General features: G+C 48.0%; 1 protein-coding gene across 2 annotated transcripts in view; it reads right to left on the reverse strand.

The window, feature by feature from the left end:
- Positions 1-22,786, reverse strand: part of GPD2 (glycerol-3-phosphate dehydrogenase 2) — a 51,730-nt gene extending 28,944 nt beyond the window's left edge. The window contains exons 1-6 of one of the 2 annotated variants that reach the window (XM_042877856.1): positions 22,704-22,786; positions 12,228-12,335; positions 6,305-6,476; positions 2,150-2,274; positions 1,448-1,545; positions 257-420 (exon numbers count right to left, since the gene is read on the reverse strand). In XM_042877856.1, coding sequence (XP_042733790.1) covers positions 257-420; positions 1,448-1,545; positions 2,150-2,274; positions 6,305-6,476; positions 12,228-12,329 — 661 coding nt within the window. In that variant the 5' untranslated portion in view covers positions 12,330-12,335; positions 22,704-22,786. Of the gene's footprint in view, positions 1-256; positions 421-1,447; positions 1,546-2,149; positions 2,275-6,304; positions 6,477-12,227; positions 12,336-22,625; positions 22,680-22,703 lie in introns of those variants that run through there. The other variant, XM_042877857.1, reaches the window with a different exon arrangement.
- Positions 22,787-26,540: the final 3,754 nt, after the last annotated feature.

Raw genomic sequence — 26,540 nt, forward strand, 5'->3', positions numbered from 1 at the left:
CAGAACATCAGGAGGCTTTCACATATCACCACAACTACTAGCTGGAAAAACAAACATACCCTCTTCCACATCCCATAAATTGCTGTAGTGAGCAATGTAAGCATCAATTCGATGGACATAAATTAAGATGTGAACTGAATCCTTCAAGTCATTCTTCTCTTTGGAGAGTCAGTGCAGCTGATGTACATGTGTTCCTCCCTTCCCCCTCTCCCCAGATACAGAACAGTGTAGTAAAAGTCACGTAAGGGGAACATACCATCATAATAGACAATAGCTCCAACAAGCTTGTCTTTGCGCAGCATTGGGAAGTGCTCCAAGGCTCTCGACTTGCTGAGGACATAACTCCTTTTTAGACACTGACTTCCTGCCACGAGGTCATACAGTTTTATTCCAACCCAGTAATATGGCAACTGCCACCATCTGCAAGAAAAAAATAATGTAACCTCACGGGAAGTTAAGAATTGAAAGCTCACACTTCTTGTAATACTTCTCATAACCCAGCATGCTGCATTGGGCTGGTTTTACTTTTGTACTATTGAACAAGTTCACAACATCACGTGAAGTGAACGTTCAAAAAGCTGCATACTGTTTGCTATTTTCAGCTGGTCTCCTCACTGCAGGAAGTCAACTAAATTCAGCACTTGTTTTTTCTAGAATTCAGACTACTGTTTTTTTTACTTCAGCCTAAGATGAGGGATCAAAGCTGAGCACTGAAGGAAGAACCAGACTGCTTCAGCACATACATTTGAGGAGTCAAGATAAGCTGGAAGACCTAATGCCTCCTACACAAGTAAGACCAAATAAATGTAGCCCACTGCTGACCTACATGAGCTCCAGCTATTACAGGCCTGCTCTGTAGGACAGGAATATGGCCACACGTTAGGAAGATTCATCAAAAGCTCACTGCTTTGAGTAGCCTGTTCTACTGAACAACTGCTCTCACAGAGCTAAAAGCCTAACCCAAATCACTGAAAGTCTTCCTCAGGAGGAAGAAACTGTCCTCTTAACACCAAAGTGCCACGTACAGTGGAAGGCAGCACACTAAATTACTGCACAGAACACTGGTAGCTGTCAGGACTACACAGTACATTTTGAAGAAAATGTTAATAGCATGCACTGAAGACAAGGATGTACTGGAAAGAACAGTAAATAATATCCTGGGAATTCTGAGTTCATTCCAGCTGCAAATTCCCTTCCTCTACTCCAACTGTAATGGTTAAAATGCACCAAGAAGTTGGAGTCCAAGAGGTGCTACTGGAAGCAGTGATACCAGGCTCATCCATGTGGGCAGTTCATGCTTCTACAACACTGCTTCACCTCTGAGAAGACAAGAAGGTTGTGACAGGTATAAAGACACAACTGGGAAAAGACATCTGGAAACTTCTTCAGGGAAATAGCTTGCTTGTCGAAGGACGTGCTAAAGGAGAGATATGATAGTAGAGCTTACTTGTAAACAGGCAGCATGATAGGCAAAGGAGCTGATAGGTGAGGAGCTATTTCTAGTAGGTTTGCACGCTCCTGGAGTGCTTCTTTCACCATCTTGTACTGAAAAAAATAAGTACACATGAATTTTAAGTTACCCAATTGTGCCCCAAAATGCAACATTTAATGAGAAAACTGTTCATCAAAATGTATTTTAAATTAGAGAAGTCTCAGTGAGACAAATTGATTTCTAAAAGCAAGAACATCAACTTCCACCAGACTGAGGCAACACAAAAGTACATGAAATGTTAATCACATACATAATCACATAATCATTTATTTATCATATGTACACAATCACTTATTTGTCATATTTTCCCCACCCATTTCAGAACCATCGGGACAGCCCTCACTCCTCCAGGTTCTGCAGCCTGACAGCTAAGAAGCTCCTTCTATTTTCAAGTCAGGGTTTCTGCCCTCCCTCCCCAACACATCCACAGTCTAAAAGGCACAGCCGTGGGATTGCCTGTAAGTGAATTTGGCAAGAAAGGGCACCACCAATTTCCCTGTTTGGGAAAGCTCAACTGAAGAAGACATTTTCTGTGTTGCAATCCAAAGCCACTCGTGCAGTCAAGTATTAGAAAAAGAAATAAAGAACTCTGATGTAATTGGGATAGGGAAAGCGTCTACCAGCAATTTTTGCTTAACAACCTGCATAAACAATTACCTGCTCAAAATCCAACTTCATGATGGCCTTCTGAAGATATCTCACTCCACCATGGATCAATTTAGTACTCCTGCTGCTGGTCCCTGATGAGAAATCATCTCTTTCTAGAAGGGCTGTTTTTAGTCCTGTGTTACCAGAAAACCAAATTAACTTCTTAAATTACACAATTTGTATGTAATTCATTAAAGACACTTCTCTAGGGTAGAGACAATCACAAGAAAAATTACTCTGTACATGGATAAATTTGTATTCAAAGTGTAGTGCACTGTCTATATTGTAATGAAAAATTTTAGCCTTCTTCCTGAGGGAAAAGTCAAAACAGAACTTAAACAGAAGCACATTAAAACCTGGATATTTCACAATAGAAAGGCATTACAGTACATTATAGGGGCCACGCTCCCTCAAGCAAATTATAGTTTGTATTCATGGCAGGAACACAATATTTTCATGAATCCCCTTAACTCTTTGCAGCAGAGAGCTCAAACTATCACACTAATTATTTCAACAGCACAGCAGCTAGACAGATAACTGGCAACCCTGCCTTCTCCCCAAAGTTTGCTCCAGAGGCTCCCAGTGCCAGAACAGGGCCCACCTGCAATGGGTGCACGCTCAAGGAAGAGCTTATGGGATTGATGCTTGCAAGTCATCCCTGTGACATCTTGTGAATGTGGGCACTGCCATTATTTGCTCCCCAGAAGGTTTCCCAACAAGACTGCTAACACCCCAAACCAGCCAACCAAACCTTAAGGCTACCCCACTGAAAGAAGCGATGAAGTGGTTGGAGGAAGGCTTCCAAGGAAAAGCATGGTGAACTCCAGTGACAGTGGCAGAGCTCCAGCACAGCCTTACTTGTTTCAGAGACTGAATGAAACAGGGAAGGAGGGAGGGAGGTTTTCCTCCATGTAGAAGGAAGATACCTAAGTGCAGCACAAGGCTACATAAAAGTAACAGAGCAGCGGACGATACATCCATTCTACAGGCTGAAAACCTGCAGCCCTTTCCAGTGAGACTACCAACAGCCACAGGGTTAAGAAGGAGCATGCAGAGCTCCAGAGCTTTCTGAATCCAAGTCTGAGCAGCCTTTTGGGATTAAGAATTCAGCATTTCACCTCTGCCTATCAGCCCATCCAAACCCAAGCGTATGCCAGCCTTAAAAGCAACAATCCAAAATTTCAATCCCCAGTGTTCAAAGATAAACCAGCTCCCACTGATTGCTACTGTGAAGCAAATGAACTACTTCTAATATTCGGGTTTCTCACTCATAACTGAAGAGTTTGTCCAAACATGAGCTTGCCATAAATTGATTTTACTAGCAAAATTAAACAGCCATTATCAATGTGCAAGTTACCAAATCCCAGCTTCCCTGGTTATGAGTGCCACTAACCAGATAGACCTTTTCCATCTCTGAAGATGTGAAACAGCTTTTGCACTTCATTATTTTTCTCCTCTGCATTTTCATCCAGGAGAGCAAAGGAGAGCACAATACACACACACACACTCTAAGGATATAGCATCCTGCCATATACATGAAGTCTTGTAGTTAAGACTTAATACAAAATATAGCGACTTCGCTAGGAACTGCAGGAAAGAAGAGTTGATCTGCAGTTTATAATGCACATACTGCAACACAGACATCCTTCTTTTACATCCTGTACAGGCAAAGGGCCCACGCACAGTGTTAGCTACCAGACAGCACAAAGCCTTGCAGACACTCAGACAGGTGTGAGGCTGCCAGCTGCTGTCTTTCCCTAGCACAAAGGAGGGATGAGCACGGGGCTCAGAAACATTCTCACTAATCCAGAACACAGAATGCCTCAGGAAGAACGCTTTGCATTATAATGCATATTCTGACAAACGCTTGGAGAGGGGTTGCAGGCTTGCTGTGACCCCAGCTGCACTGCAGGACAGGATGCAGCTCTGCGGGTGAGGGATGTGACAGCACTGCCAGCAGTGCTCCTGCACAGACACAGTGTGGGACAGCAGCATCGTTGTTAGAAGGCTGGACCATGGGAAATGCATGATTAACAGATGCTTCTCAATGATCCAGGGCAGGCACGAGGCTGGATTAGGCACACAGCTGCAAGCCAGACATCAATACTTGAGCATAAGGAAACCCAAGGAAGAAAAGCAGCGCAGGATAGCTTTGTGGCCATCTTTTGCTTACAGAACAGACATAAACACGGGGAGGTGGCAGTCAGTTACAGAACTTGCTATGGCAGATCCCTCCAACTGGAGGAATCTGAATATCAGGCAGACAAGGAGAAAATGAAACTCGGTGGTCCAGGTTTGGGACCACCAGCAGCACAGTGACACGTGAGCCCAAGGAGCATCTGCACGAGCAGTCGGCCCTTGGGTCCTTCCCTCTCCATCTTTCAGGGCTCCTTTATGCCATTTTAACATCTGTTGGTCTCCCAAAACTTCTGTCCTTAAACTAATTATTACTGGTAACTTCCAAAGATCAGAGTAATTTATTTTTGTCAAATGTGACTGAAGATTAATGGATACAATCAGAAATAATTTGGCGAAAATATATCAAACTCATGAAAAGCAAAATTTGTTGTTAAGTGAAGCAAACATAATAAAAGAGCAAGTTCCATGAATGAACAGCAACAACACACAATTCATTAACCAAATGCCTAGGAATATTTCACACTTCAGAAATCCACTGATATAATCAGAATATCTAGTAAAAGGAACTATTACCTATAATAATTTCTCTATGCTTTACAACTGTATTTTCTACCACAATATGGCAAAGGGAGAAATGAAAAGGTCCAAAGTTACTTTTAATGATAAATGAAAAAAAAAAAACCAGTAACTTGATTTGTGGTAGCTAATAATAAAGAACAACGAAGCAGACCTTGCTGCTCAATCTGTTTCAAAACGATCACACCTTCTGGCCAGGTATTCTCCAAATCAAACTCCATGTAACATTCCTGGAGTCAGGTTTTACCTCTTCTGACCTATATCTACATGTTAAACAACCTTAAGAACTTCATGATTATTTCATATTTTGCATTTCAGTTCAAAAAAAAAAAAAAAAGAAAACAAACACAAAAAAGGAAATAGCAAGGTCAAAAATACAGATACCAATGAAGGCCTGTTCTCTTTCATTGGCTGATTCCACTGGAAACAGCAACCGAAAGAACACATCCCACGGTTCTAATTCTTCTGGGTTTTTAAAATAAAAATACAGTACAGCATTTCAACTGAACAGAAGCTGATGCTCCAGCCTCTCTCTCAGAAACCTGTGCATTTTTACCTATGCATCTGGAGACTTATTTTCACCAAACTTGTAAAATTACTGATTCCCTCCAAGAGCCATTGAGTTTGAGTAGAAGCCAAAGTTACCATGCAGGGAGGACAACAGTAGGTGCTCATGCCCTGCATTCCCCCCAGAACCAGAGCTCTGCACAGGACAGACGAGCTGCCACACATCTGTCAGGCTGAAGCCCACAGCCATACAGACATTCTCAGTCCCTTGCAGAAGTCAGGTAGAAAGCATCACCTTGAACTTATTTATCTCAAGCTTTCTGACAGAAGGTTGACAATTAGTTTTCCCACTTAGGTAGCTTCTTAAACCAGTTACACAGCTAATCTCACAAAAGAGGAGCCAGGAGAGCACGAACCTACTGCATGCAGCTACAGACTGAAGGCTGGGAGTAGGCTCCCCAGTACATTCAAACAGCCTTCCCTAACCCTGCAGTGCCACAGGCAGTACAGAGCATTAGCAGAGGTTGTAGATCTCACGTTACAGGAAACATGAGCTTGAGAGCCGTGTGAATTCATGCTTGCTCCATTCAGAAATAACGTGTGTACTGCAACGTTGTGTAACTGCTGTCTTCTCTGTTGCAGGCATGCAAGTGTAACTGCAGGTAAACCCACTAAGCAAGAGAGGAGAAATCCATCCAAGAGCAGCCAGCAGAGGGTCAGAACTGATGTGAACTGCATGTAAGCATTTAGACAATGAAAACTATGCTGAAATAAAATACAAGATTTTTTTTTTTTTTTTCTTCGGGTTCATTTCTGCCCCTGAGATCAGAAGGCAGTTTTATAACCAGGCATTCAGAGGACAAATTCTTTACCTTCAAATGGCTTTTGAAAGCCAATCTGATTAATGATTATGAACCATGTAATCCAAGAATGAAGTCTTACCTCTAGTGACTGCATCTAAGGCACAACCACTTCCTGTTGCTCCTCCACCTATGATAAGAACGTCAAACTCAGGTGTGTTTTTTAGAGTGGAAATCTGCTCTTCTCTTGTAGGAAAATCGCTCTTTATGGGAACAGTCACTGCTTCTGCAGCTTGAACATTCACCAGGGTGCCCTACAATGATTAAAAGCAAAACAAAGATCAGCATTTTAGGCGTATCCAACAGCCACACACACTTAAATATGCATGCAACAAATCACAGCACTTCCTATTACCCAGAAGGTAAACTGAAACATTTCAAGTTGCTTTACCTTTATGTAATGATAATACTGTATTAAAGCATTATGGAGCAAATACTATTAAAAACATACAAGATCAAAAAGCTATGCTGGCTGTCTCTTTGCTTGGAGCACCAGCTTTGCTTTGCATTCCAGCTCTCTTCCTCCCAGGTTTCCCTCACTCACCATTGCCCCTCACTCTGCACACAGCTAGGCACTGAGATCCTCTCACTGTTTTGCCTGTTTTTTGCTTGTTTATTCTGAAGACCCAAGGGACCCACGTTTTCCAGCTGCACTTCCAGAAGATGCCTTTAAACCACTGCACTTTAAAAATATGCACTGCAGAGACTGGGACACCGGGGTCAGGGTAACTAACTGGAAGATGCAGAATGGACCAAAATAAACAGGAAATTAAGGCCACCCATTTTCATACTATTTCCTGGAAGTTACACTTCCTGCACAAGCAGAAAACAAAAACCCAAGTGTTTGAGCCCTATGCCCTAAGTCCCCATCTCTGGGGGGTGTTCCAGAGCTGTGTGGACGTGGCACTAAGGGACAGAGTCAGTGGGCATGCTGGGGGTGGGCTGAGCTTGGGCATCCTAGAGGTTTTCTCCAACACTAACAATTCTATGAATGCCATGCATCTTCAGTCCAAGCAGCAGATTTAATTGATGTAAGACAGCCTGTGCCCAGGGCTCCTAGAAAGGACAGAAACTACATTCAAGTGACAAAGCCCACCTACAACCCCCCCAGCAGCATGCCCTGCCTTGCTGCTCTCCCCACTCCCAGCAGTCCCGCAGTGCCATGAAGCTGCAGAGAGCTATCTGCATGTACAAGCCACCTTCAGTTTTAAGAACTCCAAGTGCTTCCCTGGCATTTGCAGAGGGAAGGGAATATACACCTGCCATAGCGAAACAGCTTGACTGACAAAAGGTAGCTCTGTCACTTGCAGCCATCTGTTCCTATCTGCAGCTGAAGAGGTTTCCAGCAGCTACCGGCCAAATGGTGCAGCTCCTCTTCAGCCAGCAATTCTGTGCTTCTGGGAGCTCTGTTAGCAGACCTGGGGAGCCTAAGGTAGAAGGGATTTTTGCAGGACCTCTGTAAATTATCGGTGAACTCAACCACACACTGAAGCCTTGACTTGGCTTGAACTGTAAGTGAAATGTATTATCTCTCAGCGTTGTGATAAACGTATCACTGCAACTGACAATGTAATCCAGCAACCTCTAGGCCTGCCTAAAGAAAGAGCACATTCAAAACGCACAACTAATGACCAAGTTCATCTCAAGCGTGGATCACATAGACTGAAACACAAAGGCTTTTCTTCCACTTCCATACTGGCTAACTGCAACAGTGCAGCACAGGAAGGTAACAGCCAGCGCTACCACTGCCCTCTGTGACTATTTCCTAATACAGACTATTTCCCAAGCGCTCACCTTAACTTCAGGAAAAGGAATACAATAAAAAGTCAGAGTTCGTGAAGCACTGACACCATTTAGTTTCTTTAAAATGCATTATCTACAACAAATATAGTAAAAGAGAGCTCCAAGCAAACAGTCCCTGGCACAGCAAAAGCTCAGAGATCAGCACACGAGTAACTGAAAGTAAGCACAGTGATTAGCAGCCTAGGAATTGATATAGATATGATTCATCTTGCTGTCAATTAAATGTGAGACTGAAGAAAAGCTGCATACAGGGATTCCATCTGCAATAACGTGATTAGTTTGGCAGTGAACAAGTATGTTTACTGAAATAAGCAATTGCTGTTTATATCTACAATTTCTCAGGCAAGAGTTCCTTGAATGGTTTTGATTACGCTCTTAGTGAGAAGAAATGTAGTTTGGCAGTCTGAATTCAATCATCAAGTTATAAAGTGATCTAGTAATCCATAAGCAAGCATTCTTGTTAATTTGGCTAATGTAAATCTCCAGGTAGGTTCACGGAGGCAAATTCATCATCCCTATTCATTAAAAAAGAAAATGAAAGTAATTAAAAAGCCCAAAGCAAGCTCCGATGCATTATCACGTTATCGCTGTCTGCACTGGACTCCCTGCAATGAGCAATTCCTGCTGCCCCACAACGCTCACCAGAACAGGGCTGCACTCAGGCACCGAGCGCAGCCCCACAGCAAAGCAGCGCTTTTGCCTCGGCAGCTACAGAGAGAAAGTAGCAGCGGCTCGGAGTCAAACCCAGAAAACCAAACAATACCCCATCGTATCTGCTGCTAGCCCACTGGGCTCAATGAACAGGCACACAAAGTAAGAACTCGGCAACTGTCACCAGCTACAAAGCGAGAGAAATCACCATTTCCATTCCTCTATCACCATTAGCATTAGAGGTGCTTGCAGCAGAGGTACCAAGGCTGGCTGCGGCACCTGGGCCATTAGAAGTGCTTGTAGAAGAGGCACCAAGGCAGGCTGCAGCACTGGGGCCATTTCTATCGTTCAGTTGTCTGAATACACGAGGCCAGAACTCCCACACAGGCAGGCTGTGTATTTTAAGCCCCGTGTAGGCGCCCAGCTTCATCTCAGACAGGATTTTCATTTCCAGGAGCTCATGATTCAGTAGTGAACGTAGTGCTTCCAAGCTGGAGAACTATCTGTATTGTTCAAGATGAATTTAATTTACAGAGGTGGCACAGAAGGGAACTAAGCCTTCACATTAATTCAGCAAACATCCCAGCGATCGAGTTTCCATCCGAAACACAGAAGTGCAGTATTCATCTATCAGCTTCTGAGTTAAATTCAGCAACTCTGTCATGTCAACACATGTTCCCATGCTCTCCCCGCTCAGCTCAAAAAACAACACACAATCAGAGAACTGACTCAACCTCTGGCATGCCTGCATATGCCATACACAATCAGGGAACATATAACTCTATTGCCTCAGTTGCTGTTGCAGAAACAGTCTCCCAGGCATCAGCATTTTTATCTGTGTGTTACAGGAAAAGAAGTTGAGATAAACAACCTGACATTGGGACAGATCAGAATGCACCGTGTTTTATTTCCAGGGTGTGAACACCTTCCAGTTCTTACACCCATGCAAGGCTAAGGGCACTAACCAGGCCATTCTCATCCAGGCTTTCACCCTTAAGCCTAGCAAGAACAACTCCAGTTTCCACACCAGAAAATACCAACACTCATCGCTTTCAGCAGACCAGCCACGCACTAATATGCCCAACTAACAGATCCAAGGATCTCCCACCCCTTCTCCAGAGCCAGCAGCTCACCACCCCTTAGCTTTCCCTTGGGGCAACCTGGGACAGCTGAGCTGCACAGGAGCATCCAGCATCAGCTGAGCAAACACAGAACAAAGACAGATAAGTCAACCACACTGCGTGCTCAGCGCTACTGACCAAGGGAGGTCTGCATTCCTTACCTGGGGGCTCTAATCCCAGGATGCTAAGCACAGCACAGACACCCAGAGCCACTTACAAACCAAGCATGCTGCTTTACTTGCATTTTATTTCTGTCTTATTATGTGATGGATTCTGATCTTGAAATAACAAACAGACTTCTTACAACATGCAGCCAATTAGTGCACATCTTGGGGCAATATCCTTCCCTGGCACAGGAAGACGAGATCTTTGCCCTAGCATACATTTGATTGGCAGGCATTATTAAAAAGAGGACACTTGGGCCGGGGGACATGCCCACAGCTTAGATATGTCAACACTACAAATGGACTGTCCTCCTGTGTGTCAATCCCTGCAGTCACGTTCCACCTGCTGCCCTACATTAGGTGGTTAAGGCAGAAGCTTTAAGGGACATCACGTGGGAAATGTGCAAGTTAGTACAGCATGAAAACAACACGCTGTTCACTTGACAGATCCATTTGCTTACACATATGCTAGAAATTTTTCAGATCCTTTGTAGACAGACACTACACAATAGGTCCAGACATCAAGGGACAAGTGGATTTTCTCATTTTGACACCACTTTCTTTAAAGTGTGTTTTTGGTTTTTTTTTTAATTTGCCTTTGGAAATTTGGAACGACCATCCAATAGTGGCAGAAGACTGGAAATTCTTGAGTTTTGAAATATTGCATATATGACAAATTATCTACCCGGATCAGTTGTGCCTTCCAACTCCTTCTTTTATTTAGCAGTCCTAAGATTTGAAGCTGCAGTTTCCAACAGTAATGAAGCCAGATTGTAATATCCTATGATAACGGCTCCAGAGAGAGTTAGATTAGCAGCTAGGCTCAAAACAGGCAGTCCAATGGGAAGCTCACTTAAAATGCTAGGCTTTATTTTTTGCAACAGTATCTGAAGCTATAAGGATCCTGGCTTATCCACTTTCCTGCTAGGCTCCCTGGGAATGACTCATCTCATTGGCTTTACCAACATCTCAGCTCTACTCCTCTTCACATGGAAACAGCCAGAAGATTCAGACTGTCATTTATTCACACCCATTCTGCACACCTTCATGAAGTTAAGATCTACCTGTATCCCTGGGTTTCAGCTCTCGTGGTCTGAATGGGAACCCACAGTAAATACGTAGGTAAGCAGCTCGTGGTAACTTGCTGTTGGTAAGGAGCTGGCCAATTGCATTTCTAAGGTGAGAAGCAGAAAGCACCCTGAAAAATGAGCACCCGCTCACCTAGCTGCTGAAAGGCAGGATGAGGTGCCCCTCTTAAGCCTTAAGCTCTTTCCAAACCAGATGGAAGTAAATCAGGCCAGAGCTCTGACTGCACCTACGTGCAACACTATGGAACACCAATTGCAGTGCTGGCCAGGAGTGAGGTAGCAGCCTCACTGCCTACACCTAACAGATGAGAAGATGTGTTCTTTACACGCATAGCATACAAATATATGAACTTCTGAAGCACAACACAACTGCACTGAAATAAGAGGTGTCTGCCTAAAACCAGTAGCTGCTCATCAGCACCAGCTCTGCCTAAAAGCAGTCCACAACTCCTGTTCCTTCTGCTGATGTTTTTCCTAGGTTTTTGCATTAAGAAGTGGGAAACGAAAACAACAAAACATGGCTGCTCCAATTCACCTGAAGAAGCACTAGAACAGTGACACAGTCTAGAACCAGGAGCTACTACATCTCTTCCTGCTACTATCTTTCTTTATCAGCATATTTTCACCATCTTCCTTCACTGCTCTGGGAATCCCATCAGTGTGCCTTTATTACCCAAAATACAGCCTTAAACCATGTCCTGAGCACATCTTTGTCTAGGTTGTGCCCACCCAGTGAGACACCAGGGCTACCAGAAGCAGAAGACATCCCACAGATCCCACCTTAGAACAATTATCAGTTTTCTGAACTGCCCCAAAGTTGCCACAATCACTGTATAAAGCTGAGATTCTCAGGTAAACCTAGAGTTTCTACGTACTTCAAGCAACCTGCACTTCAGCTGGTACTTCCCACTTCTCCTGCAACTAAATGACATCCCTTAGTGGTATCCAAAGGACATTTTTTAAACAAGAAAAACGATTTACATGAATCATATTTTGCCACTGGTTAAAGACCTGCAATGGTGAAGCATCACTGAATGCCATCCTCCAGATAGCACACAGCAAATCAAGCTGAGAGCTCTTGGCACCCCTTCCCAAACAAAGCTATTCGTACAAGCCTAACATACGCTTAAACAGATTTTAAGCTTCATATTTTATCAGAAGTCATAATTAATACTTACGTGTTTGTTTCTATACTGAGAAAATTGAGAGAGGCCAAAAACTGTTGCTATGGCACCTCCTCCAATGAGAACAGTTCCTTTCACTGCCTTCTGAAATGCCATTTTTTACTGTAAGAAAAGAAGATAAAAATTAATAGGCAGTTATACCATGTCAGAATGTAGGCAACACAGAGTAGACCATTTGTAGAAGACGAAGATGATGTTGTGACAAATTGGAACTTAAGAGTAGCAATAGATTAATTAACGATTTTCATCGCAATAGCAGTGACTTCTAAACAAATGTAGACAGAGGCAAGCCAGAATGCTCTGGTATTTGCAACTCAAGCAGAATGACAAAAGAGTATTTAAGCACATGGGGAGATGTGTGGGTACACACATACGTGGTGCTGTACGTACCTGCATACATGACAAGCACTCACAATACTGCGGCAATAGCAGAGTAAGAACACTGCCATCAGCCACATGGCCACCACGTCCTTATTGCAGCAGAACAGCTGATCTGCTTGCAAGATCACCTTCAGCTCCCCTCCATCCCCTCAAAACCATTTTTACAACCAATTATCCCAACAGCACTCCATCCCACGTCTCCACCAGGCATTACAGCCCTGCTCCCACAGCTCCCCAGCACAGCTCATCCTACCCAGGCACAGCACAGAGGCGACGAGCTGCCAGCCAGGAATGGCTCCTCCAGCTCTGAGCGGCAGCGGAGGCACGGGACAAGACCGAGTGGTTTAGAACAAGCACAGAACTCTATAATCTAGCTTCAGAGGTATTAAAGCCAGGCCTATGTAGGTCAGGAACATTCTTAAAAGGCCCAGTGTTTGGGGCTGAATGAAAAATTTGCATGGAACTGACCTGAATCTTAAGTAGGCGCAACCCAACCCATCCTGCCAGGACCAAAGCAGCTCGCATCCCATAGAAACATGTGTCAAGTTAGAACAGCTCAGACAAAGCTGAGTTCTGAGGTGACAAGGGCAGCTTTGTGCCCCAGCTCCGCACAGCAGCCCCAGCACAAAAGACAGCAGTGCTGCAACACGGCACAGGCAGCACACACAGCCCTGAGAGCCCCTGTGCATCTGCAGCATGGCAAGGGAGGCTCTGGGCATCATTCCACCTTTCAGTTGGCATTACAAGTGGCACCAAAGATCTTTAAAAAACAAAACAAGTAAGAAAACTTGCTTTAAGAATTGATACCATCTTTGCTCTGTTCACTGTGCTTGCAGCATGCTGGGGGGAGAAAGCACACCAAATTACTGCAGGCTTCAGGAATGATGTATGTACTGATGCACTGATTGTTGTGCAGGAAGAGGACTTGCACCTTCCCCAGCGTTTTTGGGAAGAGCAGCACACACTCTGCAGGGTTCATCACAAAGACAACCTTTATTGGACCATAAGTGGAGTACCAAGTTTTCCACCGACTTTATACTTCAATCTCAAAAAAGACCAACTTCACCTTTCCTCTATATTGTGACTGAGAGGAGGGCCCCAAATCCCCCCCCCCACCCAAATTAACAGAACTACAAAGAACACACGCAGGCAATGAGCATCAGGCCACACACCCGTGGCTGCACAAAGCACGTGGCAATGGCAAACACACACTGAGCACTCTGTGTACTGTGCATTGTCACCATACGGCCTCTGCAAGTCATAAGAATAATAACTTAACTTCCAACTGCAAACTGGAGGCAGCCTTCAAGGAGTTCCACACACCTTATGCAGCATCACAGAGTCACTTCAAATATGGCTGTAAGACCCTGCCTCACAAACGCCTGCTCTGGGAACACAATATGCTTTAGAATCCAAGCAAGTTTCAAAAGAACAAATTAGCATCTTCCAACAAGCCAACTTGCATGACAGAAAAAACACTGGCTTTCAAGAAAACAAATGGAAGTATGTCCTAGCACTTGTTTCTCCTTAAATCACCACATTTAGCTGTGAAGCCTGGGTACACAGCTATCAGAACCAAAGCCCCGCATCTTTGCTCAGCAGGGCCAAAGCAGAAAGCTGGAGGTGCAGGGGCTGACCGCCATCCCAGCTCCCCAGAGACCCGCACTGCTTGATGTAACTATGCAAATTCCTGACAATTATGGCAGGTTTTTTTCCTCAAAGCAAGGGAATTGTGATACCAGAACTGTGTGTCCTGCTGGATCATACTAACCAAATTTTTTTCATTAGCCCACAGCCACAAAGACAGTGAAGGGATTGGAGCGTCTCCCTTACAAGGAAAAGCTGAGGGAGCTGGGTCTGTTTAGCTTGGAGAAGAGGAGACTAAGGGGTGACCTCATTCATGTTCATAAATATGTGAAGGGTGAGTGTGATGAGGATGGAGCCAGGCTCTTCTCAGTGACATCCAATGACAGGGGCAGTGGGTGCTAGCTGCAACATAGAAGGTTCCAAGTAAATACCAGAAAAAGCTTCTCCGTGATGAAGGTAACAGAACACTGGAACGGGCTGCACAGAGAGGTGGAGGGGTCTCCTTCCTGGAGACATTCAAAACCCACCCGTGTGCCCTGACCCGGGTGTTCCTGTGCTGGCAGGGGGATTGCACTGCATGGTCTTTTGAGGTCCCTTCTAACACACATTCTGTTATTTCTGAAGAAATCCAGCTTTTTAAAAAGGAAGGAATCACATCACATCTTGTAACCAGTTGACCATGACATGTTTAGTTGTGTTAAAGAACTCCTGCTGCACCAACCAAAACTAGATTTTCTCCACCCGTGAACCAAACCAGAAGTATCACTGCATAAATGAAGAAGCACAAAAATCTGTGTGCTACATTTCCAAGCTGTTTGCACAAATTTATGAATATAATAAAAGAAAGACTCGACACTCAGTGAGTTACATAAATAACTACATGGTATTTTTTTTCAGTAGCTTGAAGTACTATTTTCTTCTGACTACATTTTGCTGTTAAAATCCTCAAGCTACATACTCACATAAAGAATAAAAGCCTTCTAGGTCACAGCTGGGAAATAAGATACTTGCAAACATTACACCTATTCTTCATATTCAGAGACATACCTCACCTGCTTCCCTTTCCAGAACCAGTGGGCACTGACCCAAAGTCTCCCACTTGCAGCTGCATTGGTTCAGCTCCCAGTGCCACAGCTCCCAGGTCTCCCAGATGGGGGAACTGGTCTGAGCAGCCCCAGCCACCATAAACAGCCCCCCACAACAGCTGCCACAACCCAGACAGCCTCGAAGCACTCTGTCACCAGCACTAACGGAGCACAACACAACCCTTCTTATGCACGAGCAGCTTCTGGAGACCAACCACCCTTTAACTGATTATCAGAATCACACAAAAGCTTGACTCAAAATTGGCTTCTTGGATGAGGCATGCAAAATCTGCAGAACGGTGTCTTTTAAACCACTGTTTTTAAGCAAACTAACCTTTCCCACCTTCTTCACTGAAGCTTTACACCCTACAGGAGCAAGGCCTCCAGCAGGGCACAAAGGCACTGCCGCCAGACCCCATTTCACCCCAACCACACCGTAGTGATGCTCCATGTGCCACATCACAGCTCTGCCGCAGTGTGACACCAGGAATGGTGTGGCACCTTGGTGCCCTTCCTATGGCCAACTTCCAGCCCCTGCAGCTGGCTGTCAGCGTGGGGCCTGGTCCCTCGGCCCTTGGGAGGGGAGAGCAGCTCTTGGAAACAGTGACAGACACCATTTGTGTGGACAGCTGTCACATTTTGGGGTGCATTGCACCAAGTGTGGCCAGCAGGGCAGGGAGGTGCTCCTCACCTCTGCTCTGCCCTGGGGCAGGGGCACAGTTGGAGCACTGCAACTGTACAGGGCCAGTTGGGCTGGGGAGCTCCAAAGGCCCCTTCCAGCCCCAGCACCGCAGCTTCCTCCAGCCCACACAGAAGCTCCTCACCCACACAGCCCTGCTCTGGGCAGGAGGATGGTAGCAGCACGGCCCAAACATGGCCTGGGCAGCCCTGTGGCTCAGTGCCAGCACAGGCAGAGAAATGCCAGGCTCGCTAAGCATGCACCTGTGGAGGTGTTCCCCGTGTCCCAGAGGAGCTTCAAGGGCTACTGCAAGCATCAAACAGGATGAACCAGAGAGCAGAGAGGAAACAGGAAAGAATGCAGGCCATGTAATTATGGCAAAGATTGTATGTGGAGTGCTACAGATACAGACAAGAACCTAAACTCGAAAGCCCTCATCTATTCCAAGCAGATAATAAAACTTGACTCTCTTCCAAGCTGCGATCAACAACTTGTGATGGAATCTCAGAATTTTATATGAAGACATATCGTAACAGCATGCAGCACACGAAGCAGCGCAGTCTGAAATAAGTCATCCTTCCAGAACACAAATATTCTGAGCGGCCTTTAGAAATGGCTCCAACAGCACACACTGTGTTAATGCTGTAAGTGCAGTCCAATGCTGTACATCTCCAGGTTGAGCAAGCCGTACCCCTTGTTTCAAGGCATATTTTGATGTGCAGCACCTGTGGGTCCATGTCCTCAGCTGGGGCAGCCCTTGGTGGGCCACAGATCAAGCTGCTGGATGAGGGAATCAGGAAGCCCTCTGCTGCCACAGGGCACAGCACGAGCAGCAGGCACCACGTGCAGCATGATCTGCCCAGATGTGGTAAGCAACCCACAGGGGACACTGCCCAGCAAGGCAGCAGAGCACAGTGCACAGGGATACGCAGCAGTATCAGCTCGAGTTTGTAGCTATCTTAAGCCTGCCTATCAGAAGTGTGCTACAAACTGCAGAAGGTAGTACAAAGGAGAAGAAAGAGCCAGCCTACAGGAAATGGGAACCACACAAGAGGTTTTATCAGGACAAACTCATGCTTTCGGTTTCCAAGCACTCACTACAAACTGCCTTCAGAGCAGGAATCACTCCCTCCTGCACTGAATTCCTACCCAGCAACTCAGTGCACACCCTGGGTGGTAGAGAGGAGCGTAGTTTCCCAGCCAGCAGTTCACCATGGGAAGCACACAGCCCAGAGCTGCAGGACCTTCAGCCCAGCCCAGCTCTGCTCCCCAGTAACACTGCCAAAGACAGGGCTCTCCTGCTTTGCTCCAGCCCCACGCTTAAAATCCAAAAAGCAGACAGACAGAGAACAACTTACTCCTGTTTCTAGATAAACTATTTCAACACCCGTCCTTGAGAGAAGCTTCCGAGCAGGGCATCCCACACGACAGGTCTCTGCCTCCCCACCACCGGCAGCAGAGTGCTGTGATGCCCACGAGGAGCACAGCCCGCAGCACCCGGCCAGGCACTGAACAGGCAGCCTGCTGTTGGCTGGGATCTCGGTTGGGGTTGTGTCACGCTGCAGCCTGCCAGCACGCATACCTGTGGGGCTCCCAGCACTCTCCAGTTAGCCTCACTTCTGGGCTCCGGTCCCTTCTAATTACCGAGGTATGGGGCTAGAGCTGCAGAGAGCACAGGGAAAGGAATGGGGGAGGAGGGAGCAAAGGAAGATTCAGACGCAGTACCGCAAGCTGGAGATCAGAGGAAGATGACTACTTTAGCAAAAATGCAGAGACAGATGGATACAAACTGTAAAGCTTTGCAATAAGTGTGACGCCCTGTATGCTGCCATCAGACATGGTGTATGAGACGCAAAACCTGTTAAATTAAGAGAAGAAATCCAATCTGTTATGTTGTATATCTGAGCGCTTTATGAGGCCATTACCATGGAATCTGGGTGCTTCGCATTCCATTTTAAATGAACACATCTAATAAAGTGAGTCATTCAATGGAAGACTCAAAAATAGAAAACTTATAATCACCCCCACTAGGGTTTGCATAACCTGCCATTCGCACGGTAGCATTGTATAATCCAGTGCTCTCCAGTTGTTCCAAAGCTCCTCAGGTGAACACTGGGTGTGCGAACTCCAAACCAAAGATCCCTGCAGGCTGAGCTGGGCACTCTGCGCTACCTGCGCTTCTACAATCACTGCTACCCCTGTAATGAAGCTTTTGATCCTTCTGGCTGGGCCACTTGAAAGGTAGCTGCAGTGCTGGTGCCCAGGACCGCAATGAGCCAGGCTGTAATCAGGATTCTTACTGCAGGCAGTGCTGCTCAAGAGCAGATACTGACAGCTTGCAGAATGCATCCATATAGGAAATGCTCAAAGAACATGGGGAAAAAAAAAAAAAAAAAAAAAAAAGGATGTAATGGGATCACATTTAACACCCCACACACAACACAATCATCTACCATGTCCCATGTAGCTGTTCTTGTTTGCTTCTTAAGTGACTAAAGCAGTTAACACTTTACATAGTATGTCAGACCACGCTAACTAAAGTAAGCATCTTAGAAGGCAGTAATTAAAGCTTCAATCAGCCAGTGCTGGAGATGCTTGCCCTGCAGCACTCCCACAAGCACCAAGCACCTCTGTGCTCAGCCTGTACAGCTCCCATCTCCTGGGCTGCCCTCTGCTCTGCTCTGCCCAGCAGTGACACACAAAGCAGCACGCTGAGAGGCAACCAAAGCTGGTTATCTCACAATCTGGGCTCTGACACACGCCCTCATGACTTCTGAATCTCATTCCTGCAAGCCACAGCTGTAGGTGAAGCCACACACCAAGACAAGCTTCCAGCAGATGCAGAATTTGGCTGTCACCAAAACGCTGCTGAAGATGACACTCCGGATCCTCTCCTAAAGCCTCTGATGGTTACTTCAGGTTCTTAAATACAAGTTACAGCACTTTAATTAAACTAATTATCCCAGAACAACCTCACCAAGCAAGCACAGAAACACAGCCTATAATATCTAAACAGCTGGCAGGGTTAGAGTCCCTTGAAGCCATAGACCGCACTACAAATTTTAAGTTCCTACACCCTAAATTTAAAGCTCCCAAATCCCACAGGCCAACTTCCACTAATTAGTGGAAGCAAAGCAGCAGTTTGCCATATGGGGAGAATGCTGCCCACGCGGTGAGCGGGCCTGAAAGGAGCTGCATGGCATGTCACAAAAAACCACGGCAAAACAAAGAACAGCCCTCCTATCTTCGTCCTTCTCTTGCTCCCCACTGCTTCCAACTTCCTTGCTGTTTGTGCTTAGGTGAGCAAGACCTTCCCACCAGGGTTAGGTGGCAGCCCAACTGCTTTAACCCTACAAGGGGTTTAACTTGGACTTCTCTCTCTCTCCTATTTGTATTTTTCAACTTGACAACTTCCTTTCCCATGTCACACACTACCATCACTCTCCAAAAACAAAACAAAAAACCTCACAAACTCAAAATAAAATAAAAACGTACCAACAAACAACTTGTCTTACAGATAAGGCAAGGAGGAGTTAGACAAAGTTACTGTATAGGTGTTACCCTTTTCTGGCATTCCTCATTCACTTTGTATTTAATGCAGATACTTGACAGAAGCCCACCAGTTCAGCTTCATCCTAATACTTCTACCTACAGCTCCTTCCTTCACTCCTCCCACTCCAAGGCAAATAGTAAAGAAGAAAAGTAAAACTCTGTATGTTAAACATATTACAGGACTGGGCATATACAGACAGGTACCCCGCTCAAAGGAAGACAAACACATACAAACTAGGTTAATCATGGAGGCGTGTCAAGGAAGCAGCCTACTTTTACACCCAGAGTTGAACTCAGCTCCCAGCCAACAGCAGGGGCACGCAGTCAGTATCGCTTTGAAAGAAGAACTAACACTTGGTTTGAGAAACACTTTGCGAAGCAAATGAGTCCCTCTCCAAGGCTCGGTACCCAGCCAGCAGAGGAACGCCAACCCAACCTCCATTAGCACTTTACATTTATAACTCTGGGCGAGTTCATCTGGCATTTGGAATCCTCTGAGGCAGTTACACGTTCGCTTGGGAACTTGGATCAAATGCGGTTATTTGGAGGTAGAAAATGCTTCTCCCCCTGCACCACTAAAAAAAGAAAATAAAAATCAATGCTATGATAACGTAGAAGAGTTCTGATTGCAAACTGTTTGCTCATGATGTAATACAGGAAGTTTTCTGAAGCAGTGCTTTTTGGAAGAAGCAGAACATACCTGCATTGGCAAGAGCCGCAGCATTGCTGCGGTGCAGCCCTACAGCAGGTGCTGCTGAGAACAGCCTCCACAGTGCATCCACAGGGCACCTGCTTTCAGGAAGCCCCAGTCCTGCCCCACAAATACCCACAAAGCAGCTGAGGTACCTGAGGTCTTCCTCATTTAAAGGAAGACCTTCCCACTTCTGCCTGATCTGCTTCAGACCTTCTCCACCCCTAGGCCCCAGCACTCACCTACCAACTGCTCAGCCTTTCCCACTCCTCCAGGAGCACACAGGGCAGGCAACCAGCATGCGTGCAGCAGGTCACTGGCACAGGCACCTCCTTCTGAAACCTGCACCAACAGACTCCCACCAGCTGCAGTGGCACGCTCACACAATGGAGCTACTCCCTGGAAAAACAGGCTTGGACTGCAAACAGAAAGCCAAGCCCTACATAGCTGACATCTACAACTGCACTATCAATCCCCTAGTTTAAACGAAGAGCAGCAAAGGCCCATAAGCTTTAGAAAAGATACATTAATTTTTGAAATCCTATTTGGCAGCATGTAAACTCACCAAAATGAGGCACCTGATATATGCAAGCTGCTGCTCAACAGGGTTGCCTGCAAATGGAAGCCCTCATTATGAAAGAAGTAAGATATGTACACAGGGAAATAAATAATTGCAAGCTGGACATTGGGGGGAAGAGGGGGGAAAGTATATTTCTCTTATGTATTTGCTAAAGCATGAACAGCACTGTGAACAGTAAGCATACAGCAGAAGGGAACCTTTATGAGCTTTCACTTGGAAAGCTGTGCACTGAAGGCCTTTGAACCCATCCAGTTTTCTATGCTTCTATTAGCAGGAGATTACCAGGCAGTAATGGATCTCTAGATTTAACAGTTCATTAAGCAGAAGGGCACAGCCTAGGACACTGCTGTCACTGTGCTCCTGTGTGTACATATATGCACACAGAACTAAGTAAAACAAAACACTCATCCACAGATTGTTACACGCAAAGTAACACCATGAAGTAGTCGTAACGTCTGCATCATTTTTCATGTTCACATCCTCACTGAAAGCTTTCACCCGGTGCTACAGTGAATGTGCATGCTAAGTGTCTAACATTAATAACACTGCACTTGTTGCTATTATAGAGGAACCTATACCACATTACACCTTAACTATCAACAGTCAGATCTCCAAATACCACTGAGTCATTACTACTCATCACACATTGCTCCCATTGCTGCACGCTGCTGAGGAACTGCACCTACACCAAATGAGAAAAGGGAAAGGCATGATTAAATTCAGTTAAAAATACATCGTGCTGCCAACAGCTGCCTCCTGAGCCCGCTCCTCATCCATGGCTGGGATTATCTTACAGAGGGACCCGGGTGTCTTCAGGCTGGTGGTGTAACAAGTCTTGCGTAAGCTTTGCGCTCGGGTAACTCTAGCTAGCAACATGCAATAGCGAGAGCAGTTCAGAGAAATTGCAGCGGAGAGTGAAAATAAGACACAAAAAGCACAGCCATTAACCTGAACACCATCAGAAGATAAACACAAGAGCCTGCAGTGGTGACAGCCCCAGGCACAGCTCTCCAAGCCCCTCGGTCCCTCCCTCCCTCCGCAGCCTCCCCGCACTTGTAGCTAGATGCAAGGCTGGGCCGCGTTCCTGTGCCACTCCTCCCATCAATGCAACGCTGTCCCTTGAGAGCTCGTGGCAGCGCGGCCAGCAGAGCCGCAGCCACCCAACACGCACAGAGGGCCTGCTCTGCTCGTGGCACAGCACGCAGCCGGCAGGTCCGGCTGTTTTCTCAAAGCGTCCACGTGCAACCCCTACCCTTCTGCAGCCATGGGCTTACAAACATTTGACCGATTAAAGAGATAAGGAGCCGAAGAACCTCAGGAGTTCCTTATTACACCCATACACTCTCACCCAGGAGCAATGCTAAGTGCTCAACACCAGCCACAAGTGCTCCAGCCCTACCGTGCACAGCTCAGCATCCCACCCCACCCCCGCGCTCACATCCCGCCGCATCCCAGCCGCAGCACGGCCCGTTCCGCAGTGAGGAAGGAGCAGCTGCGGGCCACCTGCGGGACACGCACAGCGGGACGCGGCGGGCCGGCTGCGGCTTCTCAGGGCACGGAGCTGCCGTTCACGGAGCTGCCGTGGGCTCCTCCGCGCAGCAGCCGCACGCCGCTTCTCCCTGATTCGCACCGGCTCCCCGCCGCCCCGCCGCTTACATAAAAGAGCCGAGGAGGGGCCGCGGCTCCCGGCAGCTCCGCGCGATGGAGCAGAGCACACGGGATGCTCTCGCCCGCCGAACGGCCGCTGCGGCTGGGCTGGGCTGTGCCGTGCCGGGGCAGCCCCTCGCCTTGCCTCCCTCACCCCGCCCGTCCCTCCCCGCGCCCCGCCGCCCGTTACCGGCACATCAGGGCCTGGCGGCGCGCAGTGGCCGTGCCGGTAGAAGGGCTCGTTAGGCCCCGCTCTCCCGGCCCTTACCCCGTGCCGCCGGCGCTGCCGCTCGCGGAGGCGGATGCCGAGGAGAAGCGGCGCGGTTACGGAGCGGCCCGGCGGCCTCCCCGCCCCGGGCTATATTTGGGCGCGCCCCGGGGCCGGGCCGCGGCTGCCCGCGTGGCGCCGCTCCAGCACGGCTCGGCCCGGCCCCTCCTCGGCCCTCCCCCGGCCCGGCCCGCAGCCGTCCCACAGCCGTCGTCCCGGCCCGCCCCGCCGCCCGGCGCTGCCCCGCGCTTCGGAAAGGCCGCGCCGCGCCGCGCCGTGCGGCGTCGGGTCGGCCGGACCGGGAACCGCCGGGACGGCCCCATAGAGAGCCGCTGGGGGCCGGAGCACCTCCCGGTGGGGACGGGCCGAGAGCCCCGGGGCTGTGTGGCCGAAGGAGAGAAGGCTGAGGGGTCTGAGCGGCGCTGACCCGCAGCTGAAGGGCCGGGATGGGGCCAAACACACGTGGGTGCTGTGAGCTGCTGCGGGTCGGGATGGCGAGGATCCAGAGGCCGCTTCCACAACCACGTTGTGGGATTCTGGCGCCTCGAGTGGTTTGTGTGCAGTTCTGGGCCACTCAGTACAGGAAATACATGGAGGCCCTGGAGTGTATCCAGAGACAGACAACAGAGCTGGGCAGAGCCTGGAATGCAGTCCTAATGGGAATGGCTGAGGGAACTGGGATGGTTCAGTCTGAAGGAAGCTCCGAGAAGACCTCATAGCTCCCTACAGCTCCTGAAAGGAGGTTTAGAATCATAGAATCACAAGGTTGGAAACGACCTATAAGATCATCTAGTCCAACTGTCTCCTCATCACCATTGCCACCACTAGCACTAAACCATATCACGCGGCACGTCATCCAGATGCCTCTGGAACACTGCCAGGGATGGTGACTCCACCACCTCTCTGGGCAGCCATTCCAGTGCCTGACCACTCCCTGAGAGAAAAAGTTCTTCCTTATGTCCAACCTAAACCTCCTCTGATCAACTTGCGGCCATTGCCCCTTGTCCTGCTCATTGCCTAGGAGAAGAGGCCAAATCCCTCTTCACCACAGCCTCCCTTCAGGAGGTTGCAGAGTGCAGTGAGGTCTCCTCTGAGCCTCCTCCAGACAACAATCCCAGCTCCCTCAGCCGCTCCTCATAAGACTTGTGCTCCAGACCCCTCACCAGTTTCGTTGCCCTTCTCTGCACACGCTCCAGCACCTCAACATCTTTCCTGTAGTGAGGGGCCCAAAACTGAACACAGCACTCGAGGTGCGGCCTCACCAGTGCTGAGTAGAGGGGGATGCTCACCTCCCTGCTCCTGCTGGCCACACCATTTCTAATGCAGGCCAGGATGCCATTGGCCCTCTTGGCCACCTAGGCACACTGCTGGCTCATGTTCAGCCGAGCACCAACCAACACCCCCAGGTCCTTCTCTTCTCCACACTCATCCAGCCACTCGTCCCCAAGCACATAACGCTGCGTGGGGTTGTTGTGGCCAAAGTGCAGCACCTGGCACTTGGCCTTGTTGAACCTCATCCCATTCACCTCGGCCCAGCGATTCAAATCCCTCTGAAGGGCCTCCTTATCCTCAGGCAGATCCACACCACCTCCCATCTTGGTGCTGGGAGGTGCATCTGCAAACTTACTGAGGGTGCACTCAATGCCCTCATCTAAGTCATCAATAAAGATATTAAACAGGATGGGCCCCAGTACCGACCCCTGGGGGACACCACTTGTAACGGGCCACCAGTTGGACTTCACTCCATTCACCTTGACCCACTGGGCATGGCCTTCTAGCCAGTTCCTTACCCAAAGAAGGGTAGACCTGTCCAGGCCATGGGCAGCCAGTTTCCCCAGAAGAAGCCTGTGAGAGACCGTGCCAAAGGCTTTGCTGAAGTCTAGGAAGACTACATCAACAGCCCTTCCCTCATCTACTAGACTAGTCACCCAGCCATAGAAGGAAATGAGGTTGGTCAAGCACAACCTGCCTTTCACAAACCCGTGCTGGCTGGGCCTGATCCCCTGGACACTGCACACATGCCGTGCAATCTCATCCAAGATGATTTGCTCCATAACCTTCCCTAGTACCCAGGGTCAGGCTCACAGGCCTATAGTTCCCCAGATCCTCCTTGCGGCCTTTCTTGAAGATGGAAGTCACATCAGCAAGCCTCCAATCCTCACCAGTTAACCAGGAGTGCTGATAGATGGCGGAGGGGGGCTCAGCAATCACCCCTGCCAGCTCCTTCAGTACCCGAGGGTGCAGCCCATCCAGTCCCATGGACTTGTGACAGTCCAGATGGAGGACAAGCTCTCTGAGGTTGGAGCGAGGAAGGGTCAGCCTCTGCTCCTGGGTAACAGAGTCACAGAATCACAGAATCACAGAATGGTTGGGTAGGAAGGGACCTCAAGGATCATGAAGCTCCAACCCCCCTGCCACAGGCAGGGCCACCAACCTGCACTTTTCATAGCAGCCCAGGCTGCCCAGGGCCCCATCCAACCTGGCCTTGAACACCTCCAGGGATGGACGGGGCATCCACAGCCTCTCTGGGGAGCCTCTAACAGCAATAGGGTGAGAGGTGATGGCTTCAGGTTGTACCAGGAGATGTTCACACTGGGTATGAGGAACAATTCCTTCTCCAAAGAGCAGTCAGGCAGCGGCACAGCTGCCTATGGAGTGGTGGTCACCATCCCCGGGGCTGTCCCAGAGCTGTGGGGATGTGGCACTGAGGGACGTGGGCAGTGGGCATGGGGGGGTGGCTGAGTGGGGTTGGGTGTGGGGATCTCAAAGGCCTTTCTCCAACCTTAATGATTCTTTGATTCTATAATTTCCTGGGATTTCAGCTGTTGTTTTACTTCAGGACCAAGGCAGTTCCCAGCATATAGAGCTGGATAGCAGGGAGCAGCTCTGTGCTGTATTAACATCATTTACTTACTGCAGGTCCTTCCCCACTACTAGAGTGAGGTTCAGTCTGGATGGCCTGATCACTTGTGGACAGAGAGGACCTTTCCAATGCCTCTGATTTGTGGTAGGGCTACTGCATTCCTAATGCAGATGATTCATGAAAGAACTGCTAGAGCTCCTGCCCGGAGAAGTGTGCAGTCTCTGGGAGCCTACCTTCGTAAAAACAGGCAGTGCCTAATAGGTGTGCAGGGACAGGTTCACACTTTTCATTCCTGGTTCCTCCCAGTGGCCCCAGTGGCATGGAGCTGGCTTCTGTGGCTACCTCTCAGTGATCTCTGCTACATCTCGTCCTGGAGCTGTGGCTTCTCAGGATCCCTGCTGGTTTTATAGCAGGGTTGGCAGAAGCACTAGTGAGCAGTTAGCCCAGTTTTTAACAAAGTAGAGGCCAGATTTCAACACTGCTGCCTCTGAGGATTAGTTAGCAGAGCCCATAGGGGAAGGGGCAGGAAACCTGCAGGACTGGGATAGAGGTTGTGTTTGAGCTTTGCGGCACAGGGCATGGCAGGCTTGGTTTACCCTACTGAGCATTTCCTTCTCAAAAGTTCTCCGATCCTTTAGCTTTGCAAAATAGCAGATCTCCAGTCTTGAACTTTTAACAGTTAAATGAAGTGCTAGGCCTATGAGACTTGAAAGTGAGTTGCATGACCTACCGGTGGATTGCATTATTTCTGGAGACAATTTGCGTATCTTCTCTCTGATTACCCCTGTTGATTAGCCCCTTGTTCTGTGATAGCCAGGGCAGCCCTGACGGAGCATCTGCTGCAGTCTTTAAGAGCTCTCCATTTCTCATCCCATTTGCCACGTGCTGGGCTTCCAGGATCACAGCTGTCTGCCACAGTTGGCCAGTGTTGTTTTGCACACAGCAGTGATACGCCACGGTCCTCTCCTTTTCAA

This window comes from Lagopus leucura, unplaced genomic scaffold (genome assembly GCF_019238085.1).
Source record: "Lagopus leucura isolate 7727_CA_CO unplaced genomic scaffold, USGS_WTPT01 Super-Scaffold_100019, whole genome shotgun sequence".
NCBI classification, from domain to species: domain Eukaryota; kingdom Metazoa; phylum Chordata; class Aves; order Galliformes; family Phasianidae; genus Lagopus; species Lagopus leucura.